The sequence below is a fragment of the Sphaerodactylus townsendi genome, linkage group LG01 (assembly GCF_021028975.2).
Source record: "Sphaerodactylus townsendi isolate TG3544 linkage group LG01, MPM_Stown_v2.3, whole genome shotgun sequence".
In the NCBI taxonomy this organism is placed as follows: domain Eukaryota; kingdom Metazoa; phylum Chordata; class Lepidosauria; order Squamata; family Sphaerodactylidae; genus Sphaerodactylus; species Sphaerodactylus townsendi.
The window spans coordinates 65,511,917-65,539,853 of record NC_059425.1 but is presented as its reverse complement, the minus strand read 5'-3'; the positions used below and the strand labels follow the sequence as shown (position 1 = coordinate 65,539,853).

General features: G+C 41.8%; 1 protein-coding gene across 1 annotated transcript in view; it reads right to left on the bottom strand.

The window, feature by feature from the left end:
• The window catches only part of GALNT14 (polypeptide N-acetylgalactosaminyltransferase 14), a 271,648-nt gene that overhangs the window by 69,648 nt on the left and 174,063 nt on the right, over positions 1 to 27,937 (bottom strand). Inside the window, exon 3 of the mRNA XM_048504950.1 lies at positions 23,804 to 23,902. Coding sequence (XP_048360907.1) covers positions 23,804 to 23,902 — 99 coding nt within the window. The remainder of the gene's footprint in view (positions 1 to 23,803; positions 23,903 to 27,937) is intronic.

The following is a 27,937-nucleotide window of genomic DNA, read 5'->3' as shown; positions in this document are numbered from 1 at the left end:
TTTTGAGAATCTGCCTTTACTTAAGAAGGGGCCAGGTTTTCCTCTTCCCCCAGTTCCCCTGGCAGAAATCCTTCTGTTGCCCACATCAGTCACCATCTGAGGCATACAAAGAACCCCAGTTTAAACATAGGTAAAGTCTAAAGGTACAAAAAATAAGCACTCTTATCAGTGGAGATTTAGCAGTCAAAGAAAAACAATAAAGATATCTGTGGCTGGCATCTTCAGAGGTGTATCACAGAGAGAAGTCTGTTACACACTGTGTCCAGTGAGAAGGGGATGTTTAGTGGGGTATATATTGTCCCAGGGTGGGGAACCAATCAGTAAGTGTTTGGGTGGAATTTGTTATGTAAACGTGTAGTTGAGTGCATTGTATTGCGGGTGGGGTTATCAGTCCATTTACATTTGTAGTCACATTTGCATTCCCTGCAGCAGCAGCAGTATTGGTGAATGCAAATCCTGTGTCTGGGTGGAGTCCATTGTCCATGAATTTAGCAGCCTTTGGCCTTTGATTCTGGTGTTTTTAAGTACTGGTAGCCAAGCTTTGTTAATTCTCAGAGTCTCTTCTTTCCTGTTGAAGTTGTCTTGGTGTTTGTGAATTTCAATGGCCTCCCTGTGCAGTCTGACATAGTAACCTTCCAAATTGTCCAGAATTACAGTGTTTTCAGATAAAATGTTATGTCCAGTTTTGTTTAGAACATGTTTTGCTACTGCAGATTTTTCAGGATGGTTAAGCCGACAATGTCTTTCATGCTCCTTAATACAAGTCTGAATGCTGTGTTTTGTGGTTCCTGTGTAGACCTTTCTGCAGCTGCAGGGTATGCGATAGACTTCTGCAGAAGTGAGGGGGTCTCGCTTGTCCTTTGCTGAGCATAGCATCTGCTGTATTTTCCTGGTAGGTTTGAAGATGGTTTGTAGGTTATGTTTTTTTCATTAGTTTCCCTATTTGATCTGTGATTCCCTTGATGTATGGTAGAAATATTTTTCCTGTGGTGGGCTGTTTCTCCTCAGTCCTCTGGGTTTCTCTTGTCTTAAGCTCTTCTGATTTCTGTTGTGGAGTAGCCATTTGCCTACATAGCCCAGACAAGATGATTGATTTCATCAGAGAGGAGGTGAGGTTCACAAATTCATTTTGTGCAAATGGAGAAATGTGAGGAGACCCCACTACAACTGCACTGTGCAGCGAGAAGAGTCCCAAGGTAAGTGTTCCAAGTGTTCTATAACTGTGTGGTTTGGTTCTGCAACCCAACAAGATCGACACAGACTTCAGAGAATAATCAGAACTGCAGAAAAAACAATTGCTGCTAACCTGCCTTCCATTGAGGACCTGTATACTGCACGGGTCAAAAAAAGGGCTGTGAAAATATTTACTGACCCCTCGCATCCTGGACATAAATTGTTTCAACTCTTACCCTCTAAACGTCGCTACAGAGCACTGCACACCAAGACAACTAGACATAAGAACAGTTTTTTCCCGAATGCCATCACTCTGTTAAACAAATAATTCCCTCGATAATGTTAAACTATTTATTATATACTTATTATATAATTACTGCACTACTTTTTTCATCATTCCTATTACCCATCTCCTCCCACTTATGACTGTATGACTATAGCCTGTGCTGACATTTTATTACATTTTATTTTATTTTATTTTATGATTTTACATTTTATGTTTTCATTACTACTGATTGTTTCCTGATTGCTTACTAGACCTATATGACAATCATTAAGTGCTGTACCTTATGATTAAGTGCTGTACCTTATGATTCTTGACAAATGTATTTTTCTTTTATGTACACTGAGAGCATATGCACCGGAGACAAATTCCTTGTGTGTCCAATCACACTTGGCCAATAAAGATTCTATTCTATTCTATTCTATTCTATTCTATTCTATTCTATTCTATTCATAATGGGCCACACTATCAAACTTTCAGATTTCTTGCCTTGCCTTTCTTCCCTTCCCTTCCCTTCCCTTCCCTTCCCTTCCCTTCCCTTCCCTTCCCTTCCCTTCCCTTTCTTTTCTTTTTGTTTTGTTTGGGATTTTTTTTTGGAGGGGGGGATTGTACGTGTGTGTGTGTGTGTGTGTGTGTGTTTCCTTTCAGATTTCTAAAATACAGGTATAATTTAGATTAGATAGATGAAATCTTACCCAGATTTCTACTAATCAGATACTGCACCAAATCATGAGCAGTCAGGGAGTGAAAATGGCACAGAAGCAAGTTGAGTGGCCCTTTTGACATTCCAGGTCAGCCCTGCAGGGGCCATTCAGGTCAGAACCCAGCAGGACCCATGATGGGGAATGGCTCATCCATTGCCTCCTTCTGTGACTAGCATGAAAGGAGGCAGTTGCTGTGCTGACCCTGATTGTCATTCCTACTGAAGAATCCAAGCCAAGTTGCTGCTAAGGGCCTGGCTCAGCTCCTAGATCTTAACTTTGCTTGCCCCGGCCCTTCAGTAGCCTGGGACCTTTCCATGCAAAGTAAATAGGCAGTGGGCCCTTGTCCCAAATCATTATACCTATTGTCATTTCACAGGCTCATCTTCCTGTGATATAACCCACAGGCTCATCTTCCTGTGATATAACCCAAACCAGCATGTATGGGTGGGAACATCTTGGGCTTCTGGGAAGATGGCAGCCTGAATGTTCATTGATCACAAGTAAGATCCATGAGTCCCACTTACTTTCTCTTTCCTAATTTTTTTAAATTTTTGAACTGACACTGACCAGGCAGCTTAAAAAGCTGCTACAGTTGTTTCATAGGTTTGTTGAGATGACACATGGGAACAGGAATTGCAAACCATTTTAAAATACAATGAGAAGAACTGAAAAATCATAACCATCATTGAAACAATCTTTTCTGTGTTGGTAAGCACATTCCAATCATCCTTTGCTCTGTCATTAGTTGTTCACATGCTTTCATCTTGTTGCTTGCTTGAAACTACATGCTGGGATTTCAAGCCTCTGTCTTTTTCTCCTTTGGTACCCAGCTTGGCATTAGCTCCCTATTCCCAGTATAGCCCTGAGGCCAGTAATCCAATGGGGAGCTGGGCATTTTGCCTACAATATCATACACACCAGCTTTTCCCAGCATGAATGACTGCCAGTCAAAGGCCCTTTTGAAGCTTCTGCTCTTGTGGATTATTTTTTTAAAAAAACAACCCACAAGCCTCTTTTAAAATCCGCCTAAAGCATTCACAAGCAAAAATGAGAGGGAACACTTGGCCGTTTGCAAACCATATGTCCAGTTATGGTGTATTCTGCAGACAATTCTGTGCAGAAAGCTATTGTCTATGTCCCATGGCCAGAAGCAGAAGTTGAGCAGATGTATACATTTCTACTTCTGACAGAACACAGAAGAGGACTAAAAAGGGCAAGCACAAACTATTGTAATTCTTCCCCGCGCCGCATGTCAGAACATCTGAAACAGGCCCCATAGCTTCCACAGATTTCTAGTGGATGGAGGAAACTGTTTGCTCCACTCAGGAATACTGGAATAAAATAAAGGGAAATGGAGCAAATGTCCTAATTTGATCATCATACCAGATATTCAGATGAATTGTTTTTTACTTGAAAAGTCATTTTGGTCAGGGCACAGAAAGCATATTATAGAATGTAATCTTGTTATACTCCTTTCCGCTCTGGGACAGGTCAAAGTTCATCATTTTAAGTAATCTGGAAGCAGCATATTGCTTCATATTCACTCACAGACACTGCAAATGCCTCTGGCACTTGATCAGCCTCAGCACCTTCTGCTCCCTGCCTTTTATATTATTTAGTCAGTTATGTACAGACTATCTTTTTTCTAAAGCATTGAGAGTGAGGTGGAAGCCTCACTGGATTTAGGAAGAATTAAATACATTTATGAAGAGTAACGGTTTGATTTTTATTTTGATGATTCAGAGACTCCATCTGGGATCAGGAAGTATCCCTCCCCTCATAAGAAAATAAAGGTTCTCCTTTCCTTTGGGATAGCAGAGTTTGGCATAATTCAAGTGGATCTGTGCCACGTCAGCATTATCTTTTAGGAAAGGTTAAATTTCATAACTGTTCTCTGACTGACAGTCAATTTATTTAATTAATTAGAGTTACATTCCAGCTATAAACAGTCTCAGTTAATAAACTGAATACAAACAAAAATGAGGAATACATATACTGGCTGGGAGATATACTTCCGGGTAGCAGTCTGTGTGAACAAGATCTTGAGATATGAGTGGCTTGTACGCTGAACATGAGCAGTCAGTGTGATGCAGCAGCAAATGGGGTTTTGGGAGCAAATGGGGTTTTGGGAGCATCAACAGGAGCTGAACATGCAAATCACAAGGTGTCATAGTCCTTGTGTATGTTGTGTAGTTCAGGCTATACCTGAAGTTCTGTGCACAGTTTTGGAGGCCTCACTTCAAAAAGGATGCAAATAGAATAGAGTGGATGCAGAGGAGATTGATGAGGATAATCAGGGACCTGGAGATGAAGCCCTATGAGGAAAGTCTAAGGAACCCGGGAATGTTTAGTCTGGAAAACAGAGGGTTGGATTGGGGACATGACGGCTCCCTTTAAGTATTTAAAAGGCTGTCATTTAAAGGAGGGCAGGGAGCTGTTCCTGTTAGCAGCAGAAGACAGGACTCGCAATAATGGGTATAAATTACAGGTGGAACGGTACCAGCTGAACATTAGGGAATTTTTTTACAGTAAGAATTGTTTAGCAGTGGCATTGGCTACCTAGGGAAGAGGTAAGCTCCCTATCTCTGGCAGTCTTCAAGCAGCAGCTGGCTGAACGCTTATCAGGGACGCTGTAGGCTGATCCTGCATTGAGCAGGGGGTTGGACTAGATGGCCTGTATGGCCCCTTCCAACTCTATAATTCTAAAAAGCTATGCACATACCTGCTCCCCTTCTACATATGTTGATTTCAACGGACTCCATGTTCCATGTAGAGAGCTTTTGCTCAAGCCTGATCTCTGTGGCAGCATATTTTGATCTTGATTATGTGGAGTTAATGTGCAATGGGATGAAACCAGCCTCTTTTGAGGCAATGCACTTTGGCCCTTTCCTACCTTTGAATTCCTTGGGTATTTCATTTTTATCATTTTAAAATATTATGCCCAGCAATTCCACCCAAACAGGTTTACAAAACAAGAAGATGAAAATTAACAAAAAATAAAATAAAATGTCGCTCTAACAGGACAATTATTCGCAAATCCTACAAATGGCATGTATCATACTGTCAGAATCAAAACAGAGCCAGGGTTTATTTTTTTTAAAAAAATGAGACTATTTAAAGAAAGGTTTGCTGAAATAATCACATCTTTTCTTAACCCTTGAAATCAAAGAGAAGTAAGATTTGTGGATCTTTCCTGAGAAAAAGTTCATAACCATAGTTCTACAATACAAAGCTCCTGCCTTAAGCAGTATTTTTTCATGTGGATAGAATATTTTATGGAAAGGGCCATATCTCAGTAGCAATTATTACATGCTGGAAAACAGATCTAAATCTTTCCTGCTATGTGAGATCCTTCAGCTGGAAATTCTGGAAGGCTCAGGCTCCAGAATTTCCAGCTGAAGGATCTCACACAGCAGGAAAGATTTTGATCTGTTTTCCAAAGGATGTTAGGCATGAGTCCAGCACAGATATTTAAGGCTTGGTCTGGTAGGTCAGGACCTGGGACAGCACCTAATGCAAATACCTTTGTTGAACATGCTTCAGTAGAGATCTGAATTGCAAACCTGAATACCATAGAAGGCCTATGAATGCCTAAGCCCTGCCTTTGTTTGTGTTTTAGCAAGAGTTTAAAAGCTCAAATCGCTGGTAAGTCTACAGTTGCATAGTCTGACTTCTCTACTGAGAGCTTACAGGTACAATGAGGTAACTGTGGATTCTGAATTCTCATTTGAGGAGTATGAACTCTAGATGAGGTACAAAATCTTCTTCCTCTGCACAACCAAATCATCCTTCTCTAAACTGAAGCTCATAACATCCTGGGGGGTCATCTCATTCCAGAAACTGAAGGCTCCTGACACACCTCCATACATGCCCTGACTGCATCACAATCACTACCATAGTCTCTGGAGTCTTGGACATAATGTTGCTAATCACAGTAGATCTTGAAAACACCAATGACCAGAGTCAGCGTGGCAGTTTCAGATGTTCAAGTGGCACAGGACATTCCCTCCAGATCTGAATACACAGGGCGGCCTCTATGAAAGCAGGTATAGATTAACTGCCATTTAGCTGTCAGACTAGGTGATCTAGTGATCTTCTGCATATGCAACATCTATGAGCCTATGCTTTTCCTCTTGGCTTATACAACAGTTGTAATTTTTCAGGGATCAGCCCTCAATAAGGATTGGGCTTCTTCAACAACATTTGTATGCTGAATGACAATTACAAAGAACAATTAACCATGAAACTCTTTTGGTTTGCATGGAGATTATGTTTTCAAGGACAACCTCTGAGTTTCTCTGGATGAGCTATGGAGAGCTCTGGGCACATGGCCATTTTTTCATTTGCTAGTTCACTCTTGGCAAGGCTTTCCCACAGGGGACTGAGAAGATGCCTAATTTTCACTGCAGGCTTTCTAAAAGTAGCATTTAATCCCTATGTGCATCTTGAATCTACTAAGTACTGAGTATAAAGTTGTTTCCTGTAAAATAGAAAGCTCCCTCATGGTTACTCTCCATTTTCATATACATACACATTTCACTGTTGTTTCTGTGTGTTTAAAAAATCATAATGAAAGCACTTCAAATGTGTAGGCGCTTGTTTTTTGTTGTTGTTAGTTTACAGCAACTGCAGTAAACTGCTCTTAACCCAAAATTAGAGTAGCATGCACAAATTTAGGTACATTGATTTTAACAAAGGTGATATTTGGCTAAGGCATGAGTGTAACCAGAGTAGGCTTTAAAATGGTTAATTTTAAAAGGAGCAATTCAGACAGAGCAGGAGCACCAAGGGTTAACCAGAGCACCACCTGATTGGCTGGCTGAGATGCAGTAGCCAGGAGTCACAGGAAGGGTGTGCTGGCTTATATAAACGCAGAGAAAGCCTGTCAGTAAGACAGATGAGGGAGATTTGCAGAGATTGAAAGATTCTGAAAGCAGCTTGTGAGACACACAGATCGTGTTAGTCCTCAGATTCAGTCAGTTGGAGATCTTGTCTAGAGGCTGAGAGCCAGAACCAGAGGGAGAGCAGCTAGGGGGGCAGTGTTCACTAAGAGATCTCAAATACTGAGAGGAAAGATCCTTGTTATCACTAGAGGATAGGAGGCCTGGTGGTTGTGGAAAAGAAGAGGGAAGCTTATCTCATGGAGACACTCCTAAGATCACACAGAGGCTACTGTCTCATGAGGAGACCACACCTACATACTGAGCTGGAGAGCCCATGACAGCATGTTTAATTTAACTGGCAGAGTTAAGTGTGAGTTTAGTGAAACCCCAGAGCTTAATCTGTCCCAAGCCAGCGTAAGTTCCCTTTGGAGTTAAGGGTGAGTGTTTTAGAAGAGTTTTCAAGACTGTGTTGAAAAGGTTTATGCTGAACAGAGACACCTGTGTGCGTGTGAAATTAAATCTGGAAACTGAAACAGCCATATTTAAGTAAAACTGCATTCCATCTGTACCATCTATGCAAATATCTGCTCAAGGAGCCAGAAACGCTTAAATACCTCTCTGTAACAACCTGAGAAGAAAACTTGTAAAATAAAATCTAGTTTTGGGTGCTGTGTGGTTTCCGGGCTGTATGGCCGTGTTCTAGCAGCATTCTCTCCTGACGTTTCGCCTGCATCTGTGGCTGGCATCTTCAGAGGATCTGATGTTGGAAAAGCAAGTGGAGTATATATCTGTTGGAGTGTCCAGGGTGGGTGGAGAAACCTTGTCTGTGAGTAACAAAGAAGGCAACCAGGTCAATAGTTGAGGGCATCTGAATAGAGAAGTATAGGTAACAATGAAGACTATAGCCTAAATAACACTGGAGATAGCAAGGTCACTGGTGGGAGCATCTGAATAGAAGTATCCTGGCCTTTGTTTCTTTTGTCCATGGTCATCCTGTGTTTGTGTGGAGCTGGTTAGACACTGTCTTGACTCTAGTATTTTTCTTACTAGCAGCCAAGAAGTTCTGTTCATTTTCATAGTTTCTTCCTTCCCTGTTAAAATTGTCCATGTGCTTATGGATTTAATTTGCTTCTCTGTGTAGTCTGACATGAAGTGGCTTTCAGAGTGGTCCAGAATTTCTATTTTTTCAAATAATATTCTATGTCCAGGTTGGTTTATCATGTGTTCTGCTATTGCCTTTGTGATTTTTCTGGCTGAAATGGTCTACCCGAGTGCCTTTAGTGTTCTTTGATACGTGTCTGTCAGCTGCGTTTGAGGTGTTAGTTCCTATGTAGACTTGTCCACAGCTGCATGGTATGCGATGAACTCCTGCAGTAGCTAGGGATCCCTCTTATCCTTTGCTTAGGCAGTAGCATCTATTTGAATTTTCTTAGTGGGTCTGTAGATTGTTTTGTAGAGTTGTGCTTCTTCATCGAGTTTTCCTATGCAGTCAGTGGTTCCCTTGATGTATAAGTAAGAACACTTTCCCTCTAGATGGCTCTTTATCTTTGTTCATGTAGCTTGTTCTTGGTCTTGCAGCCCTTCTGATTTCTGTATCAGAGTAACCATTAGCCTGTAGAGCCCTATTTAGGTGATTCAATTCATCTTGTAGGAGGTGAGGTTCACAGATTTTGTTAGTGCGATGTACCAAAGTTTTTATGGTGCTCCTTTTTTGCCCTGGATGGTGATTGGAGTTTTTGTGTAGATATCTATCTGTGTGCGTAGGTTTTCTGTATACTGTGTGTCCCAATTGCTGGTTTGGTTTGCGGATGACTAAAACATCAAAAAATGGCAGTTTTCCTTCATTTTCTTTCTCCATAGTAAATTGGATGTTTGGGTGGATCTTGTTAATATGGTCCAGGAACTTGTTTAGTTCTTCTTCTCCGTGGCTCCAAATGGTGAATGTGTCATCCACATAACGGAACCATATGGTGGGCTTTTTTGGTGCTGTTTTCAGGGCTTGTTTCTCAAAATGTCCCATATAAAAACTAGCTATTACAGGGCTAAGAGGGCTACCCATGGCTACCCCATCTTTCTGTTCATAGTATTCATTATCCCACTGGAAGCAGCTGGTAGTGAGACAATGTTGAAACAGGGCTGTGATGTCTTTGGGGAATTTCTGGTTAATGAGTGTCATGGTGTCTGCTATGGGGACCTTGGTGAATAGGGACACCACATCAAAACTGATCAGTTTGTCATTGGGGTTGAGTTTGAGTTTGCTGATTTTTTCAATGAAGTGAGTTGAGTCCTTAATGTAATGGCAAATGGGAGTCCAATATGGATTTGCAAAAAACAAAAAATCTAGTTTTGTTTTATCTTTTAAAAACCTCTCTAAGTTCCATATTTTTACCTCAGAACTGGTGGCAGCTTATATGTAGTTTCCTGACAGGATTTTTTGCTAAAGGGCTTGTGTGTGTGTGTGCATGAGTGGGGCGTGCCTAGGCTAAAGGCAGCTATCAAACGTAAACCACTGCAACACCCTTCCCCCCGCTGTTGGGCCTCTGTCACTCTTCAGGGAGTGGGAGGTGTTGCAATGAGCAACATTTAAACCCTGGTATCTTTCAGGGTAGGGGAAAATTAAGTCAAGGAAAACATATCTGGGGGTAGAGAAGACCACTTTACCACTGGCCAGAAACGAACAGACAAGAAGTTGATCATCCAAGAGAGCATGTAAGAATAAACAGGAGGTTCAGATGGACTGGTCTTTCTTGGATTCTGAAGGTATGTCCAAGTGGTTCTGATGATACTTAAACAATGCTTCTGATTGCTGAGGTCCAGACACACCAGTTAGTTCTATTGATAAAAGCCGGCATCAAGTACTACTGGTTTATACCAAGCCCAATGTCATTGACAGCAGAAGTAAAATATAGTGTGGTGAACCATTATCCTTCTGAGCGCACAACAGGTGCAGGAGAGTTGTGATGGATTGCTTAGCTTCCTCCATTTTATCTTTTACATGTGCAGTCCTGAAGAAATACTTGAAGCCAAAGTCTATGCAAGCGTAGTTTGGATTTAGCTTAATGAGTGTGTTTAGTGTTCCTTCCTCAGTAACCCACAAGGCATATGCAAAGATGACATTTCAAGAGCTGAATTCCCTTATCTTTATAACATGTTATTCTCTCCCATTTCCTCCACTTCTCACCCACTTCCTGTAACATATGACAATGTAAAACCACTAGATTTCTTGAACTAGTACCAATTCCTTCTACTGTCTTGGATCTGTCTCAAAATCCTCTAATTGGTTTTTAATTATTGTAATAAATGGAGTCTTAAAATTCACAGGTAAATTTTCTCATCAGAAGAACTACCATGACTTCCCAGGTCTTGGGATCTGGAAGACCCCATGCCATGACACTTCTAAAGCCTAATGAAGAATTTAGGGGTATGTTAGACTTGTAGAAGCTGGGAGTACATTACAATACTAACCCAGTGTATTCAGTATACAGAAAACATTTTATGTAGCCTGATCCAGATTACAGTTGCTCTGTTCTCGTGGCCCATGACATATGTGGATCAAAGTCCTAGTCTAACTGGTAAGGGAGACCTGGCAAAAGCTCTGGCAAACAAATAGGCTTTGAAGCATCTCCTGAACATCTGAAGCAAGGGGGTATCCCTCACCTCTTTATGGAGTCCACTACACAGAATGGGAACCATGGCCAGGCACTAGTTGATGGAAGGACATTACTCACAGGTCTCTCAAAAGTCACAAACACAAAGTCCCTCTCTTCCTTCCCTGCACTTACTCTGATTGGCTTCAGAACAAGTTAAAGTTTACTCAGGGCTGGCAGAGAGGAGGAATCATAATGCAAGTATGAGCGAAGAAGTTGCTATGTACATTTTGAGTCTCTCTGCTGCAGTAGTGTACCTTTCTGGCAACCTAGTGACCTTTCTGGCAAGTGACAGAATCCTGTTCTATTACTGGAGGCACTTTCCTCTGGTGGAAGAAGTCTTCCTCTAAGATGCTACCACATCAGTGTAACAGCCAGTGGTGTAGTGGTTTAAGAGCAGTGGACTCTAATCTGGAGAACTGGGTTTGATTCCCCACTCCTTTACATGAGTGGTCGACTCTTATCTGATGAACTGGATTCTCCACTCTTATACATGAAGCCTGGAGGGTGACCTTGGGCTAGCCCCAGTTCTCACAGAACTCTTTCAGGCCCACCTACCTAACAAGGTGTCTCTTTTGGGGAGGGGAAGAGAAGGAGTTTCTAAGCTGCTTTGACTCTCCTTGGTCATTTCCGCACAGCAAGTTATACCTGTGCACCACTGGGGTTTTTTTTTTAACCTGAGTCTATTTTATCATGGGGTGTCTGTCTGCATGGCTGTCCACTTTTTGAAGGAATCCATTGAAGACCGGGAGGAAATACTCCAGTTTCTTTTGTACGAGCTGGGACTTCTTTAGAAGCATGCCCGGTGTCCTGTGTTCTGGCTGTTGTTTTTGAGTGACAGCTTGAATGAACTTCAGGGGGGAGATCAGACAGCTGGGTGGGGAAAAAACTGGTCCTGCTCCCCATTGGTTTTTGCATGGTAGTAGGCACAAGCACTGGCGTAATGCCCATTGGGCAAGGTGGGCAGCTGCCCAGGGCATCACCTTGTGGGAGGCATCAAAATGCTGGGTTCGTTTTGGGGTATTTTAGTGGTTTTCCATTTTTGGCCTGCAGGGGGTGCAATTTTTAGGCTAGCAGCACCAAAAGTTCAGCGTATCATCAGGAGACTGTCCTTATGCTACCCCCCCCCCCCCCAAGTTTGGTTAGGTTTGGTTCAGGGAGTCCAAAGTTATGGACTCCCAAAGGGGGTGCCCCATCCCCCGTTGTTTCCAATGGGAGCTAATAGGAGATGGGGGCTACAGTTTTGAGGGTCCATAACTTTGCCCCCCCTGAGCCAAACTGCACCAAACTTGTGAGGTATCATGCTGCAGTCTCCTGATGTGACTCTGAAAGTTTTGAGACTGTGCCTTCAGAAATGTGCCCCCCACAGCCTGCAACCCCCATTGACAGCAATGCAGAAAACTCAATGAACAAAGATTCTTGGGCAAATTTCTAGGATGTTCCTGTAGGGGGTGCATTTTTTGATGTATCGGCACCAAAATTTCAGGGTATCATCTGGAGATGATGGCACCCCCCAAGTTTGGTGCAGTTTGGTTCAGGGGGTCCAAAGTTATGGACCCTCAAAGGGTAGCCCCCATCTCCTTAGCAAAGAATGGGGGATGGGGCACCCCCTTTGAGGGTCCATAACTTTGGACCCCCTAAACCAAACTGCACCAAAATTTGGGGGTACCATAAGGACATTTTCCAGATGATACCCTGAAATTCTGGTGCTGGTACATCCAAAAATGTGCCCCCTGCAGGAACATCCCAGAAATTTGCCCAAGAATCTTTGTTCTGCATTGAGTTTTCTGTATTGCTCTCCATGGGGGTTGCAGGCTGTGGGGGGGGGACATTTCTGAAGGCACAGTCTCAAAACTTTCAGGGTCTCATCAGGAGACTGCCCTGATGATAACCCCCAGGTTTGGTGCAGTTTGGTTCAGGGGGGCCAAAGTTATGGACCCTCAAAGGCAGTGTAGCCCCCATCTCCTATTAGCTCCCATTTGAAACAATGGGGATGGAGGCAAAGATTATGGACTCCTTGACCAAACTCTCACCAAACTTGGGGAGTAGCATAAGGGACAGTCTCCTGATGATATGTTGAGAATTATGGGTGCTGATATGTCTAAAAGGCACCCCTGCAGGGGCACCAATGTCCTGATTGCAAAAAAAAATTTGGTCGTGGTGGAGTGGCCACCCATGGGGGGGGGGGGCATCCAACTCAGGTTTTGCCCAGGACTACAGTTTGCCCAGGGCTGCCTCATTACGCCCCTGGGCACAAGCAGGGTCACACTGGGATTTTTTAAAAGAACCTCCAAACTGGTAATTGTTGAAAATCCCGGGGTAAGGGAAATATCATGGGGCAACAGTGAGGTGGTCCGCTTTAGCACTGCGAACTGCGCAGAATTTTCAGCTGCACAGGAATGTTTTTCTTGCTCAATTCAGGATATTTTGACTGTGGAGAAATGGCCCCTAGGTTGACAAATGTGGGGTAAAAATCCAAATGCTCCTTCTTTCTTCACCAGAAAAAAAGCACCTCTGCTAGGGGAACAGATCCATGTGATCCAAACCCTATAGCCTGGATCTCATCTAACATTTTCACTGATGGAAGGGACTTCTTTCAGTGGAGCAGACTTTCTTTACCTTCTCTCAGCCCCAAATGCCTATTCTTCAGGAACAGAAAGAAAGAAGCCCACGAAAACTGGGAGGTGAGGATCAGTTTAAATGTTCCTTCCCATTCCTTTTGCAGAAATTATCCATGGGATCCAACCTCCATGGGATCCAACCTCCAATCTGGAAGTATCAAACGCTGGGTTATATCCATCCTTAAGAGGCAAACAAACTGTCTACTGAAGGAAATCCTGCTTATGGCCACCAGGCATAAAAATCACACAAAACCAGGCATAGCCTCACCTGAAGCTTGCAAAAACATTTCCAGATCTGGAGATGCCAAAAGGTTTCCTGAGTCAGTGGACTCATCCTGGACTTTGAGAGTCAACCATAATTTAATTATGTATTGTCGAAGGCTTTCACAGCCGGAATCACTTGGGTGCTGTGTGGTTTCCGGGCTGTACAGCCCGGAAACCACACAGCACCCAAATAATTTAATTATCTTTCTAACTTGATAGCTTGAAAATGGCTTACCATGTAGCTTCAGTTCTAGCCTTTGATGGCTCCTACAGAGTTTTCAGCAATACATTGACATTTTCTTTTTAGAAACTACAGAGTGATTTGAGCAGGTTTGCTTTTATGAACCTAGCTGCAGCAACTGCAACTGATACCTTATGTCAGGTGATGAAGCAACTGTCATCCAGTAATTTTTTCATTTCTCTTATTACTTCGTCAGCTCTCCTCAACAGTCTTTCCAAACATTAGGTTGAGACCAGAACGAATTCCTAATAACACTGAATGAGTTTTAAATAATGGGTCAAACTAAGGCTCATTCCGCACATGCAGAATAATGCACTTTCAAACTGCTTTCAGTGCTCTTTGAAGCTGTGTGGAATAGCAAAATCCACTTGAAAACAGTTGTGAAAGTGGTTTGAAAATGCATTATTTTGCATGTGCGGAAGGGGCCTAAGTGTGACTTTGGGAAATCTTTGAACAGATCTCCCATGACTTTTCAAAGTATCAAAATTGGCAAGACCAATTTTAGATCAGTCCTATTGAACCTGAGGAATGCATACCTTTTGTTTCTTGGAGTGTCCAGCATGCTGGTGGTAAAGTGTAAACAACTGGGAAAAACAATGGCAAACCACTCCATAAACACAGTCTGCCTATACTCTATCCCACCAAAAAAGAAAAAAGAGGTTCTGCGTTGTTCAGTGGAAGTGAAAGCAGCATGCTTCTGCTGTAGAACAAAATTCTGACATTAAAATGGTCACTGGGGATAAAACTATCTACATCTCTGGAATCTCTGGAATCTCTGTCACAGTGGTTTTAACTTCATTCTTCTCAGTTGCTCCTGAGGATTTTTCCCCACTAATGGTTTTTTGAAATTTGGAGCCCAGATTTTTCCAAAATGGTCACTTGGGTAAAAATGCCAGTATTTCTGGAATCCCTTGGGCGACCACAGGAGTTTTAACTACATTCTGCTTGGGGTCACCTGGGGATTCTTCTCTACCCATCGGTTTTTCAAAACTCAAACCTTCTCATTTTGTCATTGTTCCTGTCCCCTAAGATGGCTACCACCTCCTTTCAATACAAAGGTCCAGGAAATGGCTGTGGATTAAATCAACATTGAGGTTCTATCTTTCTGTGAGACAATAGTACACATTGTGAATTGACATCACATGACTCCGTGCTTACACAGGGGACTACTATTACCTTTACCTTGAGAAGTACACAGTAACTTGGGGAGGGAATAAGTTTATGAAAATAGCATGACGAAAGGGATGAATCCTTCCTCCAACATACTGAAGCCCCCATCTGAATCCACCACCCCTGAACTGCTTCTTGAAATGTAAAAAGATCTCAGAACATTTGATCATGGATCTCCCTACATCACATTTTTTGCCCCAACATGTGGCAAAAATGCCTTTCTTAAGGCTGCACTCTAATACATGCCTATTTGAAAATGAATTCTACAAAAGTCAGTAGACTGGTATGCATTAAAACTAGTCTTTAAAAATCTATTTCAATGACTCAATGTTATCCTGCAAAGCTTTAAAAAGAGTTCATTTCCCATACGAGCATTTGAAAGGCATTAACCCAGAGCCCCTCTTACTATTCTCTCTCACACACACACACACACACACACACACACACACACACACACACACACACACCCCTGTTTTAAAAACGAACTTCGATCGCATCTGCATCTTAAATATTTGTAGGCTAATTTGTATTGTCCTCTGATTGATCTATTTTCTCCATACTTATCAAATGCTTGGCTTAATTAGAACTAACAAATCTCTGTCCTGTGACATCCATAACATTTTGGACCATTTTTTTCTATGTTGGTAGAAATGAAATCTATTTGATTAACAAAACTCTGTTTCTATAGCGTTTTCAAGTGCTACACAGAAATGACTGTGACGAACATCCCCAGAACTGCTGTGATATTAACAAGCATTACTCTCTGCTTATTAGAAACTGAGCAGTAAATGAGGACAGGGTTATAACAGCTTGTTTTGCTCAACAGCAATGTAAAAGAAGGAAGAGAACATATCCTCTCTTTTCTAAGTCCCTCTGATTGTTTACTGTGAATTCTGTTTTTAAGCTGAAGTTTATGAAGAACTATATGCTTGATCCCAAAAAGTCTTTAACAACAATGAAATAAAGGTTTTGACTATTCCATAGCCAAATATGTACATTTTAAAGAAGTATCCTATCCCGTTGTATTTAAGTGGAATGGTATGCTGTCTCACATGTTGTATAGCACTATTCCAACCACATCTCTTGTGACAGAAAAGCTAAATATGTGTACATGCACTTACATTCCACAAGATCACTTAATGCACAGCTCAGCTAAAGTTAAGCAAAGTTGATAAAGACCCAGCATATACTATGCTTTAGGAATATGCATTCAAATTTGCTGAACTGGAAAAAGCTGAAAAATACTTTTTCACATTTTGGGTTTTTTTCTGGCCAAAAAAAATTGAATCCTTTAACGATAGCCAAAAAATCCAAAGCCTATATATATATATATATATATATAGGAAAAAAAATGGGAGCCATTACAATTGGACCTCCTGACTCAACTGTTACCAAATGGGTTCTTGTAAGAAAAGTAATTAGCAGCGATGTGGAAAATTTGGTGTCTCCACCTTCAAAAATGCCATATTCAGAATTTTTCCAAAAATATTTCTGGTATAATACACCCAAGTCCAAAAAATATGATGTGTGTGCGTGTGCACGCGCGCACTCCTACTATGCTTATGTTGACTGAGCCCTCCCCGGGGAGCCATGGAGAATTCAGGAAACTTGTCATGGATTTGCTTAGCACCTCAATAACAAGGTTATTTTAAAAGTAATTATTTTTCATTGAATACTCCAATGTGTAAAGATTAGGAGAATACACCAAAAATGCATAGTGCTGTCAATTCTATACAAACATTATGCAGGTTCAGAATCCTGAGATTTAAAAACACAAAACATCCATTTTCTAGTGCAGAGGCATAGCTGGGCCAGAGTGCGCCCCCCCACACTTACTTTAGCAAACCGAGCAGGCTGGAGAACAGGCCTGCCTGTTCTGGTGGGAATTACATTTCCCAGGGTCTCCTGGGAAATGTAGTTCCTACCAGGTCCTTTGCAGCCTGGAAGGCGACAGGCAGGCCTGTTCTCCAGCCTGCTTGGTTTGCTAAAGTAAGTGTGGGGGGCGCTGCAGGGGGGGAATCACGCCCACCCACTCCTGCGACACCCCCACACTTACTTTAGCAACCTGAGCAGGCTGGAAAACAGGGAAATGTAGTTCCCACCAGAACAGGCAGGCCTGTTCTCCAGCCTGCTCGGGTTGCTAAAGTAAGGCCATTTCCGCACGGGCGGAATATGGCGGCCTGGGGATGGCAAAAACGCCGTCCCCAGGCCGCCATTCGCACAGGGGGCGCAGCTGCATCGCAGCCGCGCCGCCCTCACGCCACCCGACCGGCACCAAGCCGGCTTTTCCGGAGTGCGCTGGGAAGCGCACTTTCCCGGGAACGCCGGCTTGAAGCTGCTGCTGTGCAAACGGCAGCAGCTTCAAGGTGCCTCCCCCCACTCCCTCCTTGCCCTTACCTTGTCCCCGGGCCTCCGGTGCGTCGCTGAGGCCTGGGCACACGCTGGAGCAGGCGCGCAGGGCCGGGGGGCGTGTCCTCGGGCCTCGGCGACGTGCCGGAGGCCCGGGGACATGCAGGGTCGGCCGGATTCCACGGCAAGCTCTGCGGCGGCCGGCTGTCTCTGGTTTTTTCTGGGACCGGCCCATATGGACGGTCCTAGCGGGTTGGCATGGGTCGGCGCGAAATGCGCCGACCCAGCCGCTTCCACCTCCATGCGGAAACAGCCTAAGTGTGTGGAGGAAGCGCCATGGGGGCGGGGGAAGCACCGCAGGGGGAAGGGGGAGGGGGAATTTTCCGCCCCACACATGACCCAAAGCCGTGCGCCCGGTGCATGGCACCCTGTCGTCCCCTGGTAGCTTCGCGACTGTTCTAGTATTTACACTGGCAACAATAGGCTTCAAATTTTGGGCAACCACTAATGAAAACTCTAAGGAGGCTAGGAAGATAATCAGTAGATCAGAAAATGGATCTTCATTGTCTTGGATAATTCTGCTTTCTCTTTAATGAAATTAACAGACTTAAAATCCCCAAAATAACCAAATATAAACATCATTTGTGATTGTTAATTGAAAAAAACCTGGTATGTGTATGTTAAGTGCTGTCAAGTCACTTCTGACTTATGGAGACCCCAAGAATTAATTACCTCCTCAAATATCCTATCATTAATAGCCCTGCTTAGACTTTGCAAACTGGGGGCCATGGCTTCCTTGAGTGAGTCAATCTATCTCCTGTTGGATCTTCTTTTCCTGCTGCCTTCAACTTTTCCTAGCATTACTGTCTTTTCTAGTGAACCTAGTCTTCTCATAATGTAACCAAAATACTATAGACTCAACTTAGTTATTGTAGCTTCATGAAACAGTTCATGCTCAATTTGATCTAGAGTCCACTTATTTGTCTTTTTGGCAATCCATGGTATCTGTAATTTCACATGCCACATTTCAAAGGAATCAGTTTTCTTCCTGTCAACCCTCTTCATTATCTAACATTCATCTCATACACAGTAACGGAGAATGCTGTGGGATGAATTATGTTGATCTTGGTTGTCAATGACACATGCATATACTTGAGAATCTTTTGTAGCTCTTTCATGGTTGCTAAATGTAATGTTTGACCCACTAATGAGAGAACTTCTTGTGAACACCTCTGTCTGCAATGAAAAGCCCTTCCATATTCTTCAGTAATTTTTCAGAGCATAGCTGAAAGATGATGAATGCGGTTGGCCATTCAGAGCATAGGAAATGCTTCCTACAACACATTCACTTCACTCAGAATTGACTTTGTTTACCTTCAGTGACATTGTCACACATACCAATCTGACTAAATGGATACCATCACATCATCATCGCATTTGTAATCTGACTGATTGATTTGCTTTAGGAAGCATAAGTTTTTTTTAAAAAAAAAATAGGCTGAAGCTATCACAAAGAGGGAAAACTGTGTCTGTGAAAAGACACAAACTACAAAATCCAGGTATATTTAAGGGATTTTTTTTCAAGAAACACTTCCCCCCACTCGCGGTGTTTCTTCAAAAAACCTCTTAACACTTGGTCCCCCTCCAACATTCAGTTTCCAGTACCACGATAGCTGCAGCTCTCCTGAGGGAGAGAGACAACAGTGATATATTTGAGCAATGGTGGCCCCCTGGATTAAAGGGACCTACCAGAGAGAAAGACACTGTGCTCTGCAGAGATGGGAATGGAGGGGTGAGGAGTACTGGAAGAAAACTGGAGGCCCCCCCCCCTTTAAAAGAAGCAGTTTTTCAACAACTTTAAGCTACAAGTGATGCTTTTTTTCTGAAGATAAGAAATGAAAAGGGAATTTCACCTTTCATCATATACTTTACCCAGCAAGAATTTACTTCTTACAAACAGATAAGTACAACTGACTTATGTGCCTGATTTATGAACTGTGTCATAAATTTCACCCTGTTGGAATGAGAGATCTTGTTTAGTGCTCTGTTAGTGCCGCATTGCTGGAATGCTCCTCCACAATTTAAATAAATGAAAACTCAAAAAGTTCACTTAAGAAAAGGATTTATAACTCACCCAAATTTATAATCCACCCAGAGGAAAAAGACTTGATTTTGATATAGCTGGAAACCGAGAGAAAGGGAGGAGCAGGAAATAATGGCTGATTCAAAATGCAAAAAGAGAGCTATTTCAGATCCACTCATCCCAAATTCACCAGACCAAATGCAGAAAACTGAAGCAGTGCTTGCATCTGTACAGAAAGATGTATTAGGAATGAAAAATAAGATTGATAAAGTTGATAGATGCATGCAAGATTTAGAAGAACTGAAAAAAGGTCCGGCTAAAGATATGCAAAAAGTCTCAGAGGACTCTAAAACCATGGAAACGAAAACAGAAGTTAATCAAAAGGAAATACAATGGCAAGCTGAAAAATTAATTGGCCTGAAGTTAAGGCAGAAGGAATTTGCGGTGAGAATTCATGCCTTATCAGAATCAGACAGAGAAGATTTGCACAAGGACTTTCTACCAGAGCTAGCAAAATATATGTCCATCTAAGTTCCAGAAATACAAGCAAAAGTGGATAAAATATATTGTGCGAAATCACTTGCTGCACAAAACAAAAAGGTGCCCCCAGACTGTATGATGTATCTGACATTAAGATCAATGAAAGAAGACATACAATGAAAGAAGATTGCAATATTTGGGGCAGGACTTGATAAATATGAAGGAGCTGCCAAGGGAGATTTTGGTGAAGTGGAAAGAATACAGGTTCCTTATAGAGGTGCTGAAGAAGAAAAACATTCCCTTTAAATGGGGGCTACCAGAAGGACTGATTTTTAACATTTAATGGAACCTAGCAGAAGATCCTTGATACAAGAAGAAACAAAATTTATTAGCAAGAACAAAAAACCCTTCTGAAGTCCTTTAAAGTACAGTATATTAAGCTGAGAAAATTAGAGGTATAGAAGAAAGAATGGGAGAGGGAGGTACTGAAATTATTTACAAAATATACTTTAAAAAAGCAGAGGCAATCTAAAAGACCAGGGAGAGAGAAAAAAGTAAATATACATATGTGGATTAATACTGCAGAACTCTGGATAAAGAGGCAATAGTTTAAAATAGATTCTGTATGTAAGTATTGGTAATCAGGTCATAAAAAGAAAGTTATAAAGATTTTTTTCCTTATTGTAGTATACAGAAAACAAGTATAAGAGATCTTGACTATTGGATATAAAATGTATGGTATATGACAAAGGTGAGGTGGGAGTCCTATAGTCAACTTTTAAAAAAAATCTATCTTATTTTTAGTTCTTTTTACTGTGGTAATAATTTGTATTGGGGTTAAATGTATGGGGGGCAGAAGGTGAAAATCTGTCCTATCTTATTTCTCTTATTTTTCTTTGTTTATAGTTTTGATAGGGTGGCTGGTTCACCATCTGGTAGTTTTGTAGCTATATAAAAATACATAAAATTTTGCATTAAAAAAAAAACACTTGGCTCCCTCTATAATCTGAATAAATACGGGGCGTGGGGGTTGCTGGAAGTTGCTGGAAGTAAATTCAGGAGGAAGTACTTGAGTGGTCACAAGAGGACTTACTGAGCCAAGAAAACATCCTGTGATGGTGAGGAAAAGCTGTAGCAGCAGGAAATTTCCCTGCCTTGGTCATTAAGAAGAGTGAATGCCTATGAGCAAGGATGACGTGGTCAGCTACACAATTGTCTGTACTAACATAATCAGCTACACAGATAACTTTTGATGTACCAGCAGTTGTGAGATTTGGATCATACTGAGACTGTTCCTCAGTTTCTGAATAGGAGAAGGTAAGACAGATAAAGAGATCGCAGGTAAGAAAGGGACTGGGCTAAAGGGCTTCCTCATCAGTTTTAAAGGGGCATCTTGCTGATCATGGCCACTGTGGAAAACAGGAGCTGTAGTGAATAAAGAGCCCAATCCAAATCTGCCATTGGGAGCAGTGCACCAACTGTGCCACTGGATTTGCCCTCCAGGGAGCACTGACCCCAGCAAAGGAGTATCCTGCCATCATGTGGCCGCCACTGATTCCCCCCACCCTTGGTATTGGAATGCAGTGCTGAACACTGCGCCAGTGTCTCAGGGCCCCTGTGGCCACTGCCAGGGTAGTGGGGCAGGCTGGGGGTGTGGCCAGGGGAGGAGACAACATTAGTTGGCTCCCTCCCAGTCTTAGCCAGTGTTATGTTGGCAGGCTGAAGTTAGGATTCAAGCCAGCCTTTGGGCTGGTGTAAATCCACTGTGGCCCATAGAGGTTTCTCAGCAGTGTGTAGGCTTTTGTACTTTTTGGGGCTCCCCACACCACCAGTGCCACATCAGCGTTGGGGCCCACTACCTCCAATGTTAATGAGGATGAAACCTTCTGCCCTCTAACTAGAGTCCACCTAGGAAAGTTAAAATTACATTCCTCATACAATGTTATTAACTTGGTGATTATATAGTTGATATACTAAAAGTGATGTAAATTTCTTTCTTTTTGCTATCAAGGCACAGCCAACTCATGGCAACCCCATAGGTTTCCAAAGCAAGAGACATTCAGTGATGATTTGTGTAGCAACTATGGACTTTCCAATACTGCCCAAGGATGACCCTGCTTAGCTTTCAACATCTGATGATGCTTAGCTTTCAACATCTGATGAAGTTGGGCAAGCCTGGGCTATCCACAACAGGGCTGTAAATACCACAAAAAGAATTTTAAAAATTAACTTCACATGAAGCTTAAATTATATTCATAAACTCACCAACAGGGATTTTGGGAGTCTTTCTACAATTTTCTAGTAACTTTCCCTCAAATGTAAAATACTGATTATTTTTGGCAGCAAAATTACAGGTGGACCAGATGGAAAACTGGTCTGTTCCAGTCCAATTTTCCCCTGAAATATGTATGTTCAAGTTCTGCAGGCATGCTTTTTTTTCAGATATAAAGGTTAGATTCAAGCTTGAGCATTCTCTACAGACTTTTCACTACATTGCCTAGTACAGTCACAGATGAAAAGTTGCAGATGACACACAGAAAATAATATCCCAGAGGCTGGGTGTTTCATAGAATCACCAGCACCCCTCCCAAGTGCAAAGCAGCTTGTGATTTTCAGAACAGGAATATCTGAAATGAATCATTTGTGAACAATCTGCAGCCCTGCAATTAATTGCTCCAGAAAGCGGTGGGATCGTTTTGAATAATGAATGAGCTTGGTAATTGCACGATCTGTTCACAGAGGATTTGCCAATGTAAAAAGGAGGGGAAGAGAACAAAATAACAACAAAAAGAATCACAGAGTACACCATTCTCTGAAAGCTAACTGTCAGCAGCACTGACGAACCATAAAGCTGGGTATGGAAATGGCATTCTGAAGAATTAAACATCATTCTAGAGCAAATCAGGACACGGTTTGAGGAAGGCATGAGGAAGAGGATTGTGGTTGTCTAACATGATAGGCAAAATACGCTGTTGCTGATCTGAGTTCTTACAAAAGAGCTTCAAAGGGAGAATCTAATGAGAAAGTGCTGAAGTACTATCTCTCCACTAGACACCAACAGGGACTTGGATTAGCTCACTCACTATAGGAACCAGCATGACCCATCCTTTATAGGTGTTCATTAGTTCTGCTTATCATGCCCTACACTGAACCTTTTTTAATTAGAACCAATTCTATTTACATCTTACGCTGCCCACTTACCTATTGCTAGGAGTGGTCTACACCCATTCTGAATGGATTGGTCATTGTTTCTCTTGGTAACGTCTCCCAACCGTCACCTTCCTAAAGCTTGAAAGACTGAATATAAATATATTACCTATGGATATACACTTTATGCATCTGATAAAGTGACCTCTGACTCACAAAATTTCATGCTGGAATAATCAGTTAGTGTTCAAGGCATTGTTAAAGTTCTATTTAATTTTGCTACTTTTATCTTAGTTATTGCTACAAAAGCACTGAAAGGTACTGCGACCTGAGTGAGATAACATTTGTTACCAGGGCAACATTTCAATCAGAATTTTAAGATTTATATATAACCTAAGACAAAGTCTACATTAACATAGCTTCATACAGGTCAGGGGCTTTTACCCTAAGTTCAACAAAAAAGAATTCAAAAACCTTTCCAATGGGGTTCATTTGGGCCAAAGGTTTTGCTTGGAACCTTATCCTCAAAGGATAATAGTATGATCATCTCTCCCTTCAGCATTATAAGCATTAGAAGGCAACTTAGAAGGACCTTTCTTTTGTCCTTGGCTGGTAGGTAGCCTTTTTCAAATGGTATGTGTCAGTATAATCAGTTCTACTGGTATGTGATTTAGTCCAAATAAGAGGGTATTTGTAAGGAACTGGGCATGATGGAACACGTTGACTCTCAACTGTGCAACCCAATGAATCAGTCTTACCTTCTGATGGTTCTCAGTAGTGTTGATCTGGCTTCATTATGAAAGGTGATGATGATGCTAGTTGGCGGTAGATCTTTACGATAGTGCAAAGTAGTACATCTGGAAGAGAGAGACAAAACCAATTAGTGAAGTTAGAGAAATTCAAGAGAATGACACTGAACACATGAAGCTGCCTGGTACCAAATTGGACCACTGGTCTAGCAATATTGTCTATTTTGTCTAGTGGCAGCTTTCTTGGGACTTCAGCAGAATTCTGTCACATCACTTTCATTTTACCTGGAAATATCAGGGATTGAAACCAAGACTTCCTGCATGTAAAGCAGATCATCCACCACTATGTAATGGCCCCTCTCTAAATCAATAGATTGCCTTCCTAATATGAAAGTGTTGGGTTAAAAACTAAAGATTGCCTGTGCAGTTTTAGAAGTTACAAATTGCTCAATTAAGGAATACAGCGGTATATCCAACCATGCAGTTCCTTCAACAGTTCCTCCGTTTATGGAAGAGGGGCAACAATTTATACACACAGCCACTCTTCAAATCACACAGTAAACACAGCTAATTGATTCATGTCATTCCACTTTTTCTCTGTCCAAACTAGCTGCTTATTCTTTGAAGTTACTGCATTATTGTAAAAGGTGAATAAATTGCCACTCATTTGTAGAACTAACAGCATGAATGGAAAGCAAGCTTTTCATGAATTCTGAATGTGCAAGCTACACTTCCCTGCCTTCCTCTCACCCTGATGTGTGCAGACCTGCGGCATACCATTCAAAGGGCTGGAGGACCTTTGTAGTCAAATTGTCAAAATTGTGCTTTTCATCAAAGAAACAGGTTTCTCCTTGAGGCTTTAAAAACTAATTGGTTGCTTTTACAAAAGAATATTCCTTGAAAAAACCTTTTTGATATGTTTTAGTGGCTCATGTTGTACCATCTTCAAGCCATGAAGGGTTAGGACTCCCTAACTGTTCTAGTCTTTATTCCATTGACACACGTTTCCTTTTCTGACTCTAGGGAGTGAGAGGCGGAGGTACAGATATCAGTACCCATAACTGGAGGGAAGTCACTCATGAAAAAACAGCACTTCTGCCTGACTTCTCAATGTAGCCAGAGGCAGAAGAAAAATGACTTCCAAAAAGTAGCTAAACAACTATAAAATGAACTCCAGCTCATCCATAGGAAGAGAAGAGGATTTCACTAGGTCAATCCAGGAAAAGACAACAGCCATGCCTGTGTATGATGAGCAAGATGCTGTAACAAATCCCCACATGAAAGTATTTTGAGGTACTGCCATTTAATCTGACACATAAAAGTTTTAGGATTTAGGTCACATTTTCCAAATTTGGTGAGGCTCCAAATCTGCAAAGGGGTCATATGAAGACCTCCATTTGCCTTTATATTCCTGAACTCCTTGGCCTAGAACAGTGGTGGCGAACCTTTGGCGCTCCAGATGTTATGGACTACAATTCCCATCAGCCCCTACCAGCATGGCCAATTGGCCATGCTGGCAGGGGCTGATGGGAATTGTAGTCCATAACATCTGGAGTGCCAAAGGTTTGCCACCACGGGCCTAGAAGGGCAAAGATTGCCATACTGGTGAATATATTGCATACTTTCTGTTCAGTTGACACATATCACTTTACACAGTTACACACTGCCTTGGAATACAAAGATTCTGTTTTTTTTACTATCATGATTAACAGTTACTGACAGACTCCACCATACATGAGTTTGGAACTTTAAAAAAAAAGTATTTTGGTTCATGAAGAAATGCTATGTCTTTTTGCTTCTGTAATCAATATTTTTTTTCAGTTTAGCTAGCTTATGTCTTTTCATTCCTTTTTCTCTAAGATTCTTATTCATATCTGTGACGATATTAATGTCACCCACTTAAGCCAGATCATGGCCTCTCCAAATTGTGTCATCTAACTCTTCGGTTCATAACCCAAATTACCCTTTCTACTCCTCCCAAGACATGTTTTAGAAAGTTGGGATAAATAAAGCAAAGCTGGTGACTAAAAGAGGGAGATAGCAGAAACTTTAGCAACAGTAAGAGAGAGAAACAGTTAGGAAGCTTGCTAGTCAACTCCTTCACTAACTTTACCCTCCTCCACTGGATGGTAGTAGTGACTGAGCCTAATAGCACAATGCAAATGAATGCTCACTGGCATGACAGTAACCAATTCAAGGAGTAGAACCAATTAGAGCACCTTGTACAAGAGACTCCCAAATCCTGGAACTGGACTTGCATATTAGGTTCATTGGAGCTCCTCTTCATTTATATATATAAGTGGGGAGAAGGCTCTGGTCACATAGGTGACTTCCCACTCAAGGAGCTTTGTGCTGGCAGCTTTATGGACCAAGTGTTTCCTTGGAAATATCAGCCTCAAATATCCTTTTTTGAGACATTCAGTTCCATCAATGTTGCCTTCAGCAAGACATAAGGAATTGTTCTGTGGTTATTCTCATAGTTGACTTACATAGTACTCATATGTTTAAAAATGTGTAAAGCAGGAGAATAAAATCAGACATCTCAGAGAAGGCCTCTAATTGTTTCCCTTTTCATTCAGTTATAATCCAATACAATAATGTACAGACTGTCTGCACAATATGTGTGTGTGGCGGGGAGGTGTCAAAAAACAAAAAAATTAAAAGCAGAGCCTTGAAGTTTACATACAGATTAAGGAATCCCCTTTTGATGTTTAAGAAATTGCAATGACAGGCTTTGCTTAGATGTATTTATAAAAAGTCTCCAAGACTGTATTGTCGAAGGCTTTCACAGCCGGAATCACTGTTTTCTATTGGAATTCTGGTGGTGGTAACAGCAAAGTTGCCTCCTTTTGCTAAGATGGCTAAGATGGGATAAAATTGACAACTTCACCTACAATAAAATGGAGAAAGACATGGCTTACCACACTAAAAGACGGAAACAAAAATTCTACAAATGCCAAAAACAACAGTTGAAACCTGAACATCATGAACCATCATCAATCTGACTGAGAGGCAACTCTCTGATGATGTAGTATCCATCTTAGCAAAAGGAGGCAACTTTGCTGTTACCACCACCAGAATTCCAGTAGAAAACATAATTGCTAATGTAGAATCTGTGATTTATCATCTCCCTGAGCAAGAAGCGGAGGAAGCGAGAGGGGAAACAGCAAGGATTCTGAGAAAGGCAAAACTTCCCCCCAGTAACATAACAAGGAAAGAAAGAAAAGCCATCAAAGACTTAATTCTGATTCAGAAATCATCATTCTACCAGCAGACAAAGGTAATGCCACAGTAATCATGAAAACAGAACAATACAAAGAAAAAATCAGACAACTTTTGGACCCCACTACGTACAAAAAGCTAAAACAGGACCCAACCAACAAAATCACCAGAAAAACCAATACCTTGATTAAGAACTCCTCAGTTGATCCATTCATACGCCAATGTCTCTGCAAATCTGAAGCTCACCCTCCCAGACTTATGGACTCCCAAAAATCCACGAGGACTCTACTCCACTCAGACCCATTGTGAGTGCAATCGGATCCCCTACATATCATTTGGCAAAATTCCTAGCTGCACAACTACAAATCCATATTGGACTTAATACACATTACATTAAGGACTCAGCACACTTCATTGAAAAAATCAGCAATCTTAAACTCAGGCTCAGTCCCAATGACAAACTGATCAGCTTTGATGTGGTTTCCCTATTCACCAACGTCCCCATAGCAGACACCATGGCACTCATCAACAGGAAATTCCCCAAAGACATCATAGCCCTGTTTCAACATTGCCTCACTACTAGCTACTTTCAGTGGGATAATGAATTCTATGAACAGAAAGATGGGGTAGCCATGGCTAGCCCTCTTAGCCCTGTAATAGCAAATTTTTATATGGAACACTTTGAGGAGCAAGCCCTGGAAACAGCACCAAAAAAGCCCACCATGTGGATGACACATTCACCATTTGGAGCCATGGAGAAGAACAACTAAACAAGTTCCTGGACCATATCAACAAGATCCACCCAAACATCCAATTTACTATGGAAAAAGAAAACTAAGGGAAACTGCCATATCTAGATGTCCTAGTCAGCCGCAAACCAAACCAACAACTGGGCCACACAGTATACAGAAAACCTACACA